This window comes from Diprion similis, chromosome 1 (genome assembly GCF_021155765.1).
Source record: "Diprion similis isolate iyDipSimi1 chromosome 1, iyDipSimi1.1, whole genome shotgun sequence".
In the NCBI taxonomy this organism is placed as follows: Eukaryota; Metazoa; Arthropoda; class Insecta; order Hymenoptera; family Diprionidae; genus Diprion; species Diprion similis.
In genome coordinates, this window is record NC_060105.1 from 8558018 (window position 1) to 8573917 (window position 15900).

The 15900-nt window shown below is 36.4% G+C and overlaps 3 protein-coding genes across 4 annotated transcripts; 2 read left to right on the plus strand and 1 right to left on the minus strand.

Annotated features, from left to right (window-relative positions):
• The first annotated feature begins 3775 nt into the window (after window positions 1-3775).
• On the plus strand, window positions 3776-5668 carry LOC124407787 (H/ACA ribonucleoprotein complex subunit 1). 2 transcript variants are annotated; one of them, XM_046884310.1, is made up of 4 exons: window positions 3776-3814; window positions 4171-4343; window positions 4420-4663; window positions 4807-5668. In XM_046884310.1, the coding sequence occupies exons 2-4, from the start codon at window positions 4189-4191 to the stop codon at window positions 5095-5097; spliced, it is 690 nt and encodes a 229-aa protein (XP_046740266.1). In that variant the 5' UTR covers window positions 3776-3814; window positions 4171-4188; the 3' UTR covers window positions 5098-5668. The 2 variants fall into 2 exon arrangements, with proteins under 2 accessions (XP_046740266.1, XP_046740276.1); XM_046884320.1 differs by lacking the exon at window positions 3776-3814 and having other exon boundaries at window positions 4807-4996; window positions 5042-5668.
• Window positions 5669-5691: 23 nt separating this feature from the next.
• LOC124407749 (la-related protein 7) lies at window positions 5692-8945 on the minus strand. Its single transcript, XM_046884226.1, has 6 exons — window positions 8752-8945; window positions 8044-8288; window positions 7438-7784; window positions 6274-7296; window positions 6039-6183; window positions 5692-5900 (listed from the first exon to the last, which is right to left on the minus strand). Exons 2-6 carry the CDS (start codon window positions 8276-8278, stop codon window positions 5749-5751), a joined length of 1902 nt encoding a protein of 633 aa, XP_046740182.1. The 5' UTR covers window positions 8279-8288; window positions 8752-8945; the 3' UTR covers window positions 5692-5748.
• Window positions 8946-8990: 45 nt separating this feature from the next.
• Window positions 8991-15755, plus strand: LOC124407738 (DNA-directed RNA polymerase III subunit RPC1). Its single transcript, XM_046884183.1, has 20 exons — window positions 8991-9129; window positions 9504-9639; window positions 9906-10055; window positions 10121-10456; window positions 10567-10899; window positions 10977-11114; window positions 11187-11384; window positions 11497-11733; window positions 11930-12263; window positions 12345-12594; window positions 12745-12974; window positions 13059-13409; window positions 13503-13671; window positions 13768-14107; window positions 14200-14387; window positions 14461-14608; window positions 14692-14844; window positions 14917-15117; window positions 15229-15362; window positions 15603-15755. Exons 1-20 carry the CDS (start codon window positions 9086-9088, stop codon window positions 15688-15690), a joined length of 4158 nt encoding a protein of 1385 aa, XP_046740139.1. The 5' UTR covers window positions 8991-9085; the 3' UTR covers window positions 15691-15755.
• The last annotated feature ends 145 nt before the right edge of the window (window positions 15756-15900 follow it).

A 15900-nucleotide genomic window follows, 5' to 3' on the forward strand; every position in this document is an offset into this window, starting at 1 on the left:
TAAACTCATTGCTCCTACAAAGTTTCGACAATGTAACACTGTATGTCAACAAATCCCCAAATTCGAGCAATAACGAATAACAGATCAGTAGAAATGCTTTTTTGGACTTATTTTCTGTACCATTCTTGAAATATATGTTTTATTTTTACTTTTCATCACGTACTTTGGCGATATAAGAATAGTATTGATTTCGAGCGAAAATAACTTTTTCTAATTACGACAAATCTTTACGATTTCAAACCTCTAAAATCTGAAAAACAGGTTTTTGAAAATATATCGATCTGAATGTCGGTCTGTCGGTCTGTCACACACACCTCGATGAAAAAATTTGATAACATACAGGATCTTACAATGAAATTATGGGCTTAAAAAATTTCCATATCCCATTTAATTTGACCTTCGCGTTCGTCCAAAAATAAATATATTTTTAATGTTTTATCAACCATGTACTTTATTCCTCCTTATTACTTTTTCTAAATAAACGATTACGTTTTTCCCAGTTAAATGTTTATTTAACGAAAAAAATTTTTTTTCCGGCTTATTTGTAATGCGTTTCCTTAGCTTCGATTGCATTTCAGTTCTTTGAAAATAGAAGATAATCTTTTTGCGGTGTCTACAATCCCATCGGACAGACCGATGGTGGAAACTTGCAGTAACTTAACATATTATTACTAGTATATTATAACTTATATATCTTGAGTGCCGAAACTCAGGTATATTACAAAATCTATTACCGCTGTAACGAGAAGATGAGACATATATGTATACAAGAGAAATATTGAACGGTAACTAAAATTTTAGCGCCAATTTACCAATCACGAAGGTCAATCGCGCGTAGTCTGAGTTTCCTCCAAAGTTAAGAATGACTAACACTTAAGATTATCATAAATACTAATTATGTCGTCAATGCCCTATCGCATACCTTTAGATAACAGAACTATAAAATCTTCCGTGAACGACGCCTAGCAAACAGTTGCTACAAACAGTGTGGAATTCGTTTGGCGATAAACGGTGAAGTAGCGCCTAATTATACTGCGTAGACAACCAAAGTATAATTGAGAGGCTTATGACCTGAACTTCAATTTTCTGAAGCTAGGTATTTTCCGAGCATTACACATATCACAGAAAAGAAAGAAAACTAAATGAAAATCACTCACCAACATTGTTGAGTAGCTTCCGTATTGTTGGGATGCCTGCGCTCTTTACTGAAAAAAATAAAAACCAATTTAACATACTAATACTCTGTGTATGCAATTATCTGATACACCATTGTTGAGAAATTTTATCATACAGGGAATGGATAATTCCTAATGAAAACTGTTAATGTTTGTTATCAAACATTTTTTCACTGTAACCTTTATGCAATGTATATTTTGCTTGGAAAAAACCGAATTTAAATTCTATGGTTTGCACCTTATCGACAAATTATTCAAAAAATACTTCTCTTACCTCTGCCGTCCTTCCATCCTTCCTACAGTGATGAACAGGATTCACGTTTAAAATCACACTTATTCAACTGCATGACAATATGTACACCAGATTTGTAAACATGTTTTTTGATATGCGATGAAAACCTAAACTCATCTAGTATTCAAGACAAGTTTTTTATAGAAGAATAAGTCACAAAACTGAATACGTCACAATTTCTTTTAATATTACGTTTTATATTATCGGGATATAATACCAACTAGTTTCGATGTACTATTTATTGTTAATCACGCGTTCCACACTCATTTTTCATCTCAAGCTGTCTGTCACATCACGTGTTGTTAAATCATCGTATCCTAAAACTTTTACGAAGAAAATTTTTTACCACCAAATTACACCGAATAAAAAAGCAAATCCACGCACTTTATTATACACTCTTGATATACCGCAAACACGGTAAGTCAAAGCGAAATATATTTTAAGCTGTTCAATGTCAGATATATTTACGGGAAGATTTCTGTGAAAGTCGTCAATCAACGCCAGCCAATAGGCAACCTGAGTAACCAAAGTTATATTTCATTTCCTATACCGTCATTCCTGATAATATCTGATCCAACAACCGTCGAAGACTCAGATATATTTTTTAAAAAAGCACACTGAACGGTAACTCCGGTTGCCTATCTGCCGGCGTTGAGCAGCTAGGTTCACAAAAAAACTCGTTATAATCGAATATTCCGACATTTACAGGATATTCTGATTACAGTAACTCATTTTTCTTAGCACGGATTTTCCGTCCTACAATATCTACCAATCGCGTCAAATCATGCGATTCGCCCTAAAGTAAATAGTCCAATTCGAACGGTCCGACCTCCGACCGACTGCGTGGTTCCCCGTTCGCTGCTGATACGCGAATGACGCCAAACATTCGAGTCTCTGGTTGCTGGTGGCACGGACCCGCGTAACGCGAGTTGCCGTTGTACGCGGCGTAATGCGTAAATTTCAAACGCGCAAACCGAAGCAAACAGACAAATATTTGAATGTCGCGTTCCCCGCAACATTGCTAAATGCCTTGAGAAATATTATTGAGTTGGTAAACTACTCTCAATCAATTGTAATGGAATGAATTGCAATTGTGTTGTGAAATCGAATTATTATCACGTAAGAATAACGGCTGGCCGAAAAAATTTTTAATTTATTATATAGGCATATTTCTAAGACAGGTATACCGCACATGAGAGGAAATCTCTAGAACAAACTTAAGAAGAATCTTACTCTCTCTATTTTAAACCACTGATTCATGAGTAGGCTAAACGACTAACTGATCAAGTGCTACATATTTTGTAGTAACAGTAAAAATTATATAGAGTTCATTTTTCAGTAAACTCTAGCATATTATCGAACATTTACAAAACACATTGAAACAACGAACACGTTCAACACAACAAAAATCAAATCAGACAAGTAACTAATTATTGTTTAGTCCTAATTGTAAAACACGGACAATGAGTAAATATACATACTTTGTTCTCTTCTGCTCGAGTTCGGGTAATTGTGACCGAAGAAAATGAAAATCGAGACCGATTCTGGTACCTGACACATCTCTGCAATGGCAATCGTAAGTGAAACGATCACTGCAAGCACCTCGATCATATTACGGATACACACTCATTTGTTTTGCACAATTAATTCACTTTGGAAACAATAAATACCGTTAATTAACAAGCTATTACTTGCAGCGATTAGAAGATTCGGCATCGTGGTTAGGCAGCTGTTGATTGTCAAAATGGCGGCACATCAATAGGTCGTCCAATATTTTTATTTAGCCATTATTAACAAGCAGTCGTTGTTAGTTCGACGTTTCAGACAAATCTTCTTTCAAACGAAACTAATAAATTAGATTTGCGTACGTTGCACAGCGAAAATGACTGTTCAACCTTCGCTTATAGAATCACGCAGAAGCGCACGGTAATCTGCAACCCAGCAGTCATTTGTTTGGCCGAAATCTCCATCGAATTTATGAATATTTATATGGATACACTCAAATAATCATATCTCTTCACTAACGGCGGAGAATTGTTGTGAAAATTGTGAAGAAAATTTTACTTTAATACGTGAATATTATATGAACTTAGCCGAGACAGTCCACGTAGACTAAGAATATACATATTTTCGGTCAAAACAGCCAACCCGACGTCACAAAACACTCACTCACGTACGATCGTGTATTGTTTTCCAAGTATAAAAAAAAAACTGTTTTGATTTCACACTTCCGTTTGATGAATGATTGATGATGCAGTGGCGCCCCTTCGCGACCTCGTAACCGAACTACAGTAACCGGCAGTCCAATCATCGAATGTCCGTCCCGTCGCCGTTTTCATCGTACACGGTAAGTGATTTTTCTAGTTACATTGTTGATAATTACCTCTGATAACAAGTAAACTGAATTAACTTGTGTAACCGAATACTGTAAATACCCAAAATTTATCCTTCTCAAGTCCTAGGGTGTATTTATCTCTGTTTACTTCGGACCATTGCGTTCCGTAGGTTAGGTTTAATTTATAGGTTAAACACGTGGTGTAAACACACGTAGGCACGTATTGACAAATTCAATTGTTTGGACATTTTCTTTTACCATAATTCGTTATTTACTAGATACTACTTACTTCATCTCGGATCAATATGTTTATCGGTAACAGTTCAATCGACTGTTGCTTGACTGACCAAATTTGACTATTTTTTCAGGGCGAATAGTTGAACAGAATGTCATTCCGGGGCCGAGGGGGTGGATTTGGTAGAGGCGGTGGAGGAGGCGGTGGTGGATTTCGTGGAGGAAGAGGAGGCGGAGGTTTTAGAGGAGGCCGAGGAGGTGGCGGCGGAGGTGGAAGAGGCGGTGGCGGAGGTGGCTACAACAGAGGGTAAAATTGATTTTATATATCGTGTTTATGATATACTCGACTGTTAACTAATGTATATTCCAATTGAATTTGCCAGAGGTTTTGACCAAGGTCCACCTGACCAGGTAACAAACCTTTGCCATTTCGTGTGGACGGTTCAAGACGACCTCGTAGCCAAGGCAGACATCGAAGACTTGCCATATTTCAACGCCCCCATATATACTGAGAGTAAACAACAAGTTGGCAAAATAGACGAAATTTTTGGCAATATCAGAGACTACTATGTGTCCATTAAATTAAGCGACAACATAAAGGCTTCCAGCTTTGAGAAAGACACAAAGGTCAGTATGTTTTTTTTTCTGTGTATACCAGATATTTTATAATACGAGTCAAGTTTCCTGGTGAATGCTGACTTCAAATTAATTCTACCACCGTGTATATATTTGTCAACTAAATTAACGTCTCTTCTTTTCTGTGGATTCAGCTCTACATAGATCCTGCAAAACTTTTACCACTACAACGATTTTTACCCAAACCACCTGGCTCTGTTCAAAAACGTGGAGGTCGTGGAGGTGGTGGACGCGGAGGCGGCAGAGGTGGTGGTTTTGGCGGAGGTCGAGGAGGTGGCAGAGGCGGAGGAGGTGGTCGAGGTGGATTTGGCGGACGAGGTGGTGGTGGCGGAGGCTTCAGAGGTCGAGGAGGTGGGGGAGGCAGAGGAGGAGGTGGATTTGGTGGGAGGGGTGGTGGAGGCGGAGGTGGAAGAGGACGATGGTAGAGTAAAATATTGTCTTATAAGATACAGAATGTAAAGAAATAATTCAATGTAATGAATTACAACTATACCAATCGAAGTTTTCATTTCGAAAAAATTATCCAATATTGATCGGTGATAGATAAAAAAAAATATCTAACATAATTTCATATAACTAGATCCTCTGACCTCAAATGGAAGCATACATGATGTGCTACTTATTACGTTCTAGTAATAATGATAATAATAATTCACCGATTAAAGTATATACAAACAACAGATCCCATGTAATGCATTTTTTCTCACGCTCAAAATACATACATCCTACAGCTTCTATCAGTCTGTGTCTAGTAGGTAAAAGAGAGGTTTCTAATACTTTGAACATATGACCAACATGTCTTGGGTCAAAACTTTTTTATATCAACTGATAATAATGACTAAGCATTACCGATTGCAACGATTGACTATGTGGAGAAGTTAGATTTGAAACTATTTTTTTAAAGCCAATTTCTATTCCATCTATAATTATTATTAAATAAGAGAAAAATATCTAATACTGTAAACTACAACTCAGATGTTAAATAAACTCACGAAAGAAATTATACGCCAGAAATTTTATTCATAACTTTTATTGGCCCTCAAAGTGAGATTTCGAACTGACGAATTAAAATGATTTTATACCTCATCGAATTTGATGTGTTTCCCCAACTCTTTCTCAGCCTTCTTTAGTAATTTATCCCGTCCTCTTTGCTTCACTCTTATTTTTTTACCTAACTTCTCATCCCGATCTTTCGACATCTTAACCCAATAATCAGTTTCTTCTTTATCTGTTAGGAATAATGTGAACGTACATTTCAACCCTTATGTAACACTTAAATTACTTGGCTTCATGCAAAAAAATCTTAAGGTATCAAAAATGGCAGTAGTTAATTCTAGTTATTCAACAATGAGCAAAAACCATTTACCTTGCAAAATACTCATAGATCTCTCCTCGTTTGACTGCAATACCAGCGCATTTGCAGCTTCGTTAGTATCCAATCTAAGAAATGCTTCGGAGGCACCCTCGGCTACATCGATGTACTTTATGTTCGGGTTTCGTTTCAATTCCATCTATAAAATAAACATAGCAAATCAAATGAATGTATATAGGTATATGGAATACACTATGAGTTGGAACAATAATTTTAATTTCATGAAAACCTTAAAATTTTTCGGATCCGTGCAGGGTTCGTCCATCTCAACTTTCACTATGACACCAGGGGTGAAAACAAATCTTTGAGTTGATTTATCAGCCTTCTGGTGGTCTGCACTCTCTTCTTTTGTAGCTTTCAACTTGTCACCCTCTCTAAATTTCTCGTAATTACTCCACTGATTCCATCGTGCTCGCTTCAAATGTGTTTTCAATGATTTCATCTTTTTTCTTTGCAGTTCTAAGTATTTATTTCTTAGTACTTTCCAATCTTTCTTGGCCATTATCTGCATGCCTATATCTGCGGTATCTACTTTTTCAGCTCTGTTATGTCGTTTGCGTCTTCTTTTCTTCTTCTGATCACCGTCATCGAAAACTTCGTCCTCATTGGAAAATTCATCTTGCTCCTCATTTTCAACCACTTTTTCCATTCCCTCTTCAACAGAGTTAGAATCTTCGTTATGTTTCGTTGTTGACATGTTTCTTTGCTTCCGTTTTTTCGATTTTCTATCCTTCTCAAAATTCTGTTCAATTTGCTTGTCAATAACTTTGCTTGAAAATTCACCTGTATCTTCCTTGGAAATTTCAGAAGCCTTCCGTTTCTTTGGTTTTTTTTCACCTTCTGTGTGATCTTTTCTGTCAGTGACGTCCTTTTCACTAGATTTAAGAACACCTATAGCCTGACTTTCGTTCATCTCAACTTCGATATTTTTTTGCTTTGATTTCTTATGCTTTTTATCGGCTCTTGTCTCAGAGTCATCATCTTTATCTTCCCTATTAGAATCAGATACCTCTGAATCTTTGTGCACTCGCTTCTTTCCTTGCTTAGCTTCTTCGCCTTCATATTCTACTTTCATAATTTCAACAGTCTCCTCATTCTGGTCTTCATGCTTTTCTTTTGGATTCAAGTTTCCTTCAACAAACTGCTTCTCATTCTCTTTTTCTATCATTTCTTCTTCATGAAATGTTGTAACACTCATCAACGTATCCGGAGAGGTTTGGGATGGCAATACGCAACTTTTTTCACGAAACGCCTGTAAACATCCAGGTTATTTATTATTACGTTCGTGGGTAAAATTTTTTTTTCCCAAACACAATAATGAATTCAAAGTTTTCGAAAATCAGATTAACAAGTTTAATCTTATCACTTCATTAAATTTTCACATAATACCTACTTCAATGCATTTCACAGCGCTGCTTGGCTCATCAAATTCAATAAAAGCAAAGCCCTTGATTCTTTTGTTACTCTTATACCGTGGAATGGATACGTAAGCAACTTTGCCGTATTGACTGAATACATTGCTCAACCACTCATGATCAGCATTCAAAGGTAATCTCTGAACATAGATTGAACATTCATCTACGTTATCTTTACGACTGATAGGTGTAATTCTGCAAACCTTCGAGCCATCTTCAGACACAGACAGCATTTCAGATTTTTGTAACGCTTTCACTATTTGATTTATGTCTGTAGTCAAGGCACGGATTTTATTGAAACGTAAAAAAATTTGTAGATCAACATCTGCCAATAAAGAAAAAATTCAATCATTAGTGACGCAGAATCTACAATTACAGAAATAGGTGATTTTCGTTTTGTAATAGTAATAATTCAGTCTGAAGTTCAGGTTTCAAAACTGAGTAAAATTTTGGTTTTTAAACGAAATCAGAGAAATGAATGCAATTTGACAAAGGGATACAAGTTCGGACTAAAAATGAACATTCTAATAATAAAATAAGCCATGAAACAATCTGGAAATATGGTGAAAAAGAAAGATTCTTACAAGGATCCTGCTTTATGAGATTCCCCAGATATCGATCCTTGCTTAAATTTGCATCTCCAAAGTAAAATTCCATTTGCTTTCGTATGGCAGCGTGCAACGCCTTCTTCCTCAATCGAGGTTTCTTTTTTGGTGTTGCAATTTCATTGTCTCCGTGTTCGTTCGATATTATAACTTGCGGCACTGGAACAGATTCAGATGCCAACTCCATGTGGGACTGCTCTTCCTCCATCACCATCTTCACAAAACTGCAAGGTAAGGACTACATAATGAACAGTTACTAAAAAAGATAGAAGCTTGTATATTTGAATAAAACTGTGTTCTTGTTTTTTAGATGCTTGCGTTCCGAGTTTTCTAAGATTCCATTTAATGCATAACAGCCTCGGAGCAGCGCATTCACAACTTGCAAGAACTTTAATTTAGGCTGCGAATGTTACAAATATAGCATTAATCACTATACGAGCTAGCCCATAAAAACGAAATGACAAAAACATATTCTTGAAAAATCGTAAGCAGCCCCAGGTCTTAACTTCTAACAACATGTAGGTAAAAGGATAAGTACAAAACATCTAAGCTCAAGAATTACCTCAAAAACTAACTGAATAGAATGAAAGTATTTTAGGACGAACAGAAATTCCAAATCTAAAAGTATGGTGGAAATTTATCACAGAGGAATAAATATGAAATTATTAATCCGAACGTATTACTTACGTTGACTGTATCCGAATTTCCTAACCTTACTTATCAGCCGGTATATAAATTGAGAGAATGTAGTAGTTTTGGTAGACAAATGTAAATATTATCTGTTGTTATCAGCTTTTTTCTTCGCTGTTCAAACGGCTCGTGGCAATTCTTGTAGATACCACGAGTTTTATCTCGACTTTTCAGACCCAGGAAAACCTTAACGAGGCGATACGCATATCACTGCACTGACACAACAACGCAACTGGACGCACTCATACAACCAGTGGACGCAACTTTCAGGTTGCTTTGAAGTTTAAACACATGTGCTCAGTGTCAGCAGCGGTTGAACATAACCTTAAAAATGGTTAAGGAATTGTACAGGGAAACTGCGGTGGCCCGCAAAATGTAAGTTCGATAAGTAACTTTGTTGGATGAGAGTTTGGCGAACTTTAGCGAATGTGTAAACTTTCTAGGAAATCAGTCTCACGAATAACTTCACCATTCTAATGATGATATGCATAGCGTATCATGTCATGTACCTAACCTCGAATACAACGAATAAATCTGAACGTTGAATAATTTTCAAACGAAATTTCGTCAACCATTGTATCATGATGATTGAATTCGAAAAAACTATGATGAATTGATTGTTTTTTTGATCTTTTACCACATTTTCAATTCGCTATTGACTTAGCATCACATGTATTCGTTTTTTTATAGTTTATTCTTTTAATAAACACACATTTTTAAATTCTCAAACAATCAAATTTTCTCTTCAGTTCCCATGTCACGTTTGGAATTGACAGCCGTCATAACATGGAGAGGCAAGCCCACATTCATGTTGTCTCCAAAAATCTCTACAGTCAGGACAGTCACCGTTCGCCAGTGCCTTACGGTGTTCTCGATAGAAAAATGGTACTTAAATTGATGCTTTTCAGATAAAAGACCTCAGGCTTCAACAGAGACAAGTCTGTGGAAACTGAGATAAATTACTGTCTCATTTTTTCATTATAAGGGTAGAAATTGTTAAAATTACTACCATATTGTCTGCTTTACAAAAAAAATCACCATCCTGTCTACTTAAGGAGCTATACTCAATATTTTTACAACTTCAAATATGCAACACCCTGATTTCCACCCTGATCGAACTGATCAAATTCATTTAATTTTCATCCATAAAGGGAACATGCTCCAATCAAGACAGCTGTACCACATGTGGTAAAACATTGAACGAGTGTATCGGGCACTTTGGATACATTGATTTGGAACTGCCAGTATTTCATGTGGGATATTTTAGATCTGTGATAAACATCCTTCAAACAATATGCAAGGTGAAGTTAATTATTGCATATAAATGAAGAAAAACTTAATTTCTAATCTCACATTTCTTACTTAGAAATGTTCACACGTGATGCTGAAAGAGACCGAGAAAAAAAGTTACATGGCACGTGTATTGAACCCAAATATAGGATACTTAACTCGTAAAGCCCTGAGGAAACAAATACTGGAAAAGGCAAAGAAAAATACTACTTGTCCAAACTGTGGGGATTTAAATGGCACAATTAAAAAAGCAGGGTTGCTGAAAATTGTTCATGAAAAATATAAGAACAAAAAAACAGTTGATGTGGCGGTGAAACGAAGACTAGCCGAATACAGCAATGTATTGGAAGAGAACAGAGAACTAGAAGGGATTCTCCAAAGTGGACTGCTTCACGTCTTGAACCCCATTGAGGTCCTTACTGAATACAGTATCTCACTAACAATTATATGTCTCTCAATGAAGGGAACATTTTATCAAATCTTGTGCTATTCAGCCAGAACTTATCATGTATCATTCGTTAGGTTCAAGGTATACTGGAGCGCATACCAGTATCAGATGTGCCTCTTCTGCTGATGAATCCTGACTGTTCACTGCCAAAAGATTTGATTTTAACAAGAATTCCCGTGCCTCCAATTTGCATTAGGCCGAGTGTTGTCTCTGACGTAAAGGCAGGCACAAATGAGGATAATTTAACAATGAAACTATCAGAAATTGTCTTCATTAATGATGTTATTCAAAAACATAGACAAAGCGGAGCCAAGGTACAGATGTATAACGAAGATTGGGAATTTTTGCAGCTGCATTGCGCTCTTTACGTCAATAGTGAAATGTCCGGTATCCCACTAAACATGCAGGTGAGATAACTTATGCTATTTCATCTATTTTAAAGTTATGGAAATGATTCAATTCTTTATCATCATTTTTTTAATAGCCAAAAAAATCTGGTCGAGGTTTAGTTCAGCGTCTCAAAGGAAAACAAGGCAGATTTCGAGGGAACTTATCTGGCAAACGTGTTGATTTTTCGAGCAGAACTGTCATTTCGCCAGATCCCAATTTACGCATTGAACAGGTAGATATTTCTTATAGTTTTTACAATTAAAATCAAGTTAGTGGTCTAATTTTACTATCATTTCTTTTTTAGGTAGGAGTACCGATTTATGTTGCAAAAATCTTGACATATCCAGAAAGGGTGAATGCTTCTAACATAGAATTAATGCGTAAATTGGTTCAAAACGGTCCTGACGTTCACCCAGGAGCTAATTTTGTACAACAAAGAAGTACAGAATTTAAAAAATTTTTGCGCTATGGAAATAGATTGAAGATTTCCCAGGAACTTAAGGTGAGATTCATTAAAAATGAGAGAAAACTCTTAGAAATTCAATCACAGAATAATATCTAGCTTAATTTCAAATTGAATTCTTAACATCCAATCTTCATTTGATTTCTGAAAGTATGGAGACATCGTTGAGAGACATCTTCGCGACGACGATGTTGTCTTATTCAATCGACAACCTTCTCTACACAAGCTCAGTATAATGGCTCATAAGGCCAAAGTATTAGAACACCGAACCTTTAGATTTAACGAATGTGTCTGCACGCCTTACAATGCCGACTTTGATGGTGACGAAATGAACCTCCATTTACCACAAACTGAAGAAGCTAGAGCCGAGGCACTAGTATTAATGGGGGTAAGATACAAGTTTCTTACTAATTCTAGTAAAAAATCAACAGCTTACAGTCATATTTTGTGTAATTGTATCTAATAATACTAAATTACGTATTTATTTGATTTCTTCAGAACTTGAGAAATTTATTCAAGATTTAGGACTTCAGTATTTCTATTACCAAGCATTGAAAACATTCTTTATCCTGATACCTTTACAGAACAAATCAAATTTGGTAACACCTCGAAACGGCGAACTGCTGATCGCTGCTACTCAGGATTTTATAACTGGTGGATATCTTTTAACACAAAAGGATACATTCCTGAATAAATCGCAAGCTTGTCAATTAGCGAGCTGTCTTCTGGCGGGAGATGATGCATCAATGAATATTGATCTGCCAGAACCTGCTATTATAAAACCAGTAGAATTGTGGACAGGCAAACAGATTTTTAGTTTGATACTAAAGCCGAATAAAAAATGTCCAATTAGAGCCAACTTGAAAACGAAGGGAAGAGCATACACTAGTAACGAAGAGCTGTGCATTAATGATTCATGTGAGTATCATAGTGAAAGTTGCACATGGTGACGAGAAAACTTTGACTCATATTTCTAAAATCAATTTCTTTTTAATACAGTTGTGATAATCCGTAATTCTGAACTCCTCGCTGGATCTATGGACAAGTCAACTTTAGGTTCAGGGTCTAAACAAAATATCTTTTACGTTTTATTGAGAGATTGGGGAGAAGACGCTTCAACGACGGCTATGTGGCGCTTAGCTAGAGTTGCAAGCTACTATCTTATGAACAGAGGTTTTTCAATTGGAATCAGCGACGTCACACCTGGACAAGGACTGCTCAAAGCTAAACACGACCTTCTTACTGCTGGGTTAATATCGGTTCCAGTATTCTAGAGTCCAAGTCATAAACATCATTGTACTTCATAGTAAACTCATGATTCCTCTAAAACTTTTTTTTTTTTTTTTTTGCACATTTGATCAAAAAGATCTGTGAAACATAATGCTCCTATTCTCCACAGGTATTCGAAATGTACTGAATACATAACTCAAATGGAATCTGGAAGGTTGATATGTCAGCCAGGTTGTTCAGAAGAAGAGAGTCTAGAGGCAATGATTTTGAAAGAATTATCCGTTATTCGTGATCATGCCGGAAAAGCCTGCTTGAAGGAACTGCATCCAAGTAACAGTCCCCTGGTCATGGCTCTCTCTGGTAGCAAGGGCAGCTTCATCAACATTTCACAAATGATTGGTAAGTCTTCTATCGAACATCCTTTTCTTCAGCTGAGCTTTTTCTTACAGCTACAATTCAGATAGTAATTACACACATTTTCAGCTTGCGTCGGACAACAAGCTATCAGCGGGAAACGTGTACCAAACGGGTTCGAGGATCGTGCTCTGCCGCACTTTGGGCGTCACTCCAAAGTCCCCGCAGCCAAAGGCTTTGTAGAAAACTCATTTTATTCTGGTCTTACTCCAACTGAATTTTTTTTCCACACAATGGGAGGCAGAGAAGGTCTCGTAGACACAGCTGTGAAAACTGCAGAGACAGGATATATGCAAAGAAGATTGGTCAAAAGTTTGGAGGATCTTTGCCTTCACTATGATATGACGGTCAGAAACTCTGTCGGAGATATCGTGCAAATTTTGTATGGCGGAGATGGTTTGGATCCAACATACATGGAGGGTATTAATGTCACATTATCTGTTTCTGTGCTCTGTATAACGGTGTAAATATTGGATAACTTGGATCTTCACTGTTAAACTTATACTTTGCTAGGAAAGGACTGTCCAGTCGATTATAAAAGAGTTTTGGATCACACACGAGCAAAATCTCCTTACAGAGATGAACAACCTTTGGATGGAACAAGTGTAATTAATGCCACGACTGAGCTGTTGAAATCTGAGGACTACTCCTGCTTGAGCGACGAGTTTAAGCAAGAACTAGAGTATGTCTAATTGTAAATTGGAAAGTTTTCAGTTACTTGAGGCGCTGTAGGATATTTGTAAACAAATTTCTAAACTATTTGTTTCCCACACAATAGAGCATTCCTGAAGTCTGTCGCGCACAAGATAAATAGGCTGCGACACAATACTACTTCAAAATCCTCAGCTGTTCAACAATTGGAACGGCTGACAGTGTCTCAGTTGGTGGAATTTATGCATACTTGTAAGGAAAAATACATGAGAGCAAAGATTGAACCGGGCACAGCGGTTGGAGCGCTAGCTGCACAAAGTATTGGTGAACCAGGCACTCAAATGACATTAAAAACTTTCCACTTTGCTGGAGTTGCTTCCATGAATATTACACAGGGTGTTCCTCGTATTAAGGAAATCATTAATGCTAACAGTAATATCAGTACACCTATCATTACCGCCGCTTTGGTAAGTTACAATAAAATTGACCTTTGTGGGAAGTTTTCACATACCATCAATTAAGGTTTAATGGATTATGAAAATATCTATTATATTTATAGGAAAATGATACAGATCCAGAATTTGCAAGACGAGTTAAAGGCAGAATAGAAAAAACAACATTAGGCGAAGTTACAGAATACATCGAAGAAGTATATCTGCCAGATGACTGTTTTCTTTTAATTAAGTTAGATGTCGACAGGATAAAGCTTCTGAAATTGGAAGTTGATGCAAATTCCATTCGTTACTCGTGAGTCAATTTCTAATTGAATTGGATAAGAATTTATTTCGAAACTATAAACTAATGGCATTATTCATTGCAGAATTTGCACTTCGAAACTTCGTTTGAATCCAAAACTCGTCAATGTAAGAGGGGATTCAATTATTACAGTGAATCCTAACAAGCAGAAACTTAACATAAACTATGCTCTCATGCAGCTCAAAGAAACGGTACCAAACGTTGTGATAAAGGTGAATTTTCTGATATAATACATATCAATTTTACTGTGCCAAACGAAACGCAACACCTACTCTCACACCCTTTCAATTTACAGGGTCTGCCGTCTGTTGCTAGAGCAGTAATTCACAATGATGACTCCACTGGAAAGACTAGATACAGATTGTTCGTTGAAGGTGATAATATGCGCGAGGTTATGGCTACGCCTGGGGTCTTAGGAAAAAAAACTACGTCTAATAATACGATGGAGGTAAGAGCAGATTCTGGTTTGTACATTTGACATTGATGTACCTTTTCGGTTTACTAAAATACGAATCTTAAGGTCTTCAAAACATTGGGAATTGAGGCTGCTCGAGCAACTATCATGACGGAGATCAAATTGGTAATGGAAAATCACGGCATGAGCATAGACAGGCGTCATCCTATGTTAGTTGCTGATTTAATGACCAGCAGAGGGGAAGTTCTTGGCATCACCCGTCATGGTCTTTCGAAAATGAAAGAGTCTGTGCTCAACTTAGCCTCTGTAAGTATTAATCAAAAGATAATTAATGTAATATACTTATGCAAATACTACAATAATAATTCAAACTGAACTACTGCGTTAAATATAATTGATTTGTTAACTCCATTATAGTTTGAGAAAACAGCAGACCATCTGTTCGACGCAGCTTACTATGGACAGAAGGATACCATCTCTGGTGTATCCGAGTCAATAATCGTTGGTATTCCAGTCCCTGTTGGCACAGGAATCTTCAAGCTACTTCACAAATATCCTTTTTTGACTATCGATTCATGCATATTTCATTTGTGTTTCTCCATGATTTTATTCAGAACAGTGAAGTCCACATTAAGTGATCAGAAATCGTCTGTAGAATTTACAGCAAGATTTGTATTAAAGAAAATAATTTTTTTTTTAAATGTTTTAAATTCGCGTAGCTTTGGAATTCACTTTCTGGAATGCACAATGCAATCAATAGAGTGCTATTATTTTCCTTAAAAATAAAATACAGCTGAGGATAGTAAACCTGAAAAGAGAAAACTGATATTTGATGACCCGCAATATCACAAGAAGATAACGAAACCTACACCGACCTAGCTACTCTAATTTCAAACTTATTTGTAAATGTATTTATTAATAGAAAATTAAATATAATTTTTTTACAAGACATTTTTTAATATCCAAACCCGAATACTTAAAGTTTTAGAAAAAATTTTTTATCATTTGCTCTTCAGTCAAAAACATTTCACAGTGACAGAGGGAATTGAAATTGTGCACCGTGAAAAACTAGATCTACGTATATATTCA

Excerpts from the sequence above, each read along its gene's own strand:
- LOC124407738 (XM_046884183.1), top strand. The coding sequence starts at position 9,086 with ATGGTTAAGGAATTGTACAGGGAAACTGCGGTGGCCCGCAAAAT. Across the intron at positions 9,130-9,503 it reads ACTGCGGTGGCCCGCAAAAT|TTCCCATGTCACGTTTGGAA; the intron begins GTAAGTTCGATA and ends TTTTCTCTTCAG. Across the intron at positions 11,734-11,929 it reads AGGCACTAGTATTAATGGGG|AACAAATCAAATTTGGTAAC; the intron begins GTAAGATACAAG and ends ATACCTTTACAG.
- LOC124407749 (XM_046884226.1), bottom strand. The coding sequence starts at position 8,278 with ATGGTGATGGAGGAAGAGCAGTCCCACATGGAGTTGGCATCTGAATCT. Across the intron at positions 7,785-8,043 it reads TCTCATAAAGCAGGATCCTT|ATGTTGATCTACAAATTTTT; the intron begins GTAAGAATCTTT and ends CTTTATTGGCAG. Across the intron at positions 7,297-7,437 it reads GCGCTGTGAAATGCATTGAA|GCGTTTCGTGAAAAAAGTTG; the intron begins GTAGGTATTATG and ends GGATGTTTACAG.
- LOC124407787 (XM_046884310.1), top strand. The coding sequence starts at position 4,189 with ATGTCATTCCGGGGCCGAGGGGGTGGATTTGGTAGAGGCGGTGGAGGA. Across the intron at positions 4,344-4,419 it reads GGAGGTGGCTACAACAGAGG|AGGTTTTGACCAAGGTCCAC; the intron begins GTAAAATTGATT and ends TGAATTTGCCAG. Across the intron at positions 4,664-4,806 it reads GCTTTGAGAAAGACACAAAG|CTCTACATAGATCCTGCAAA; the intron begins GTCAGTATGTTT and ends CTGTGGATTCAG.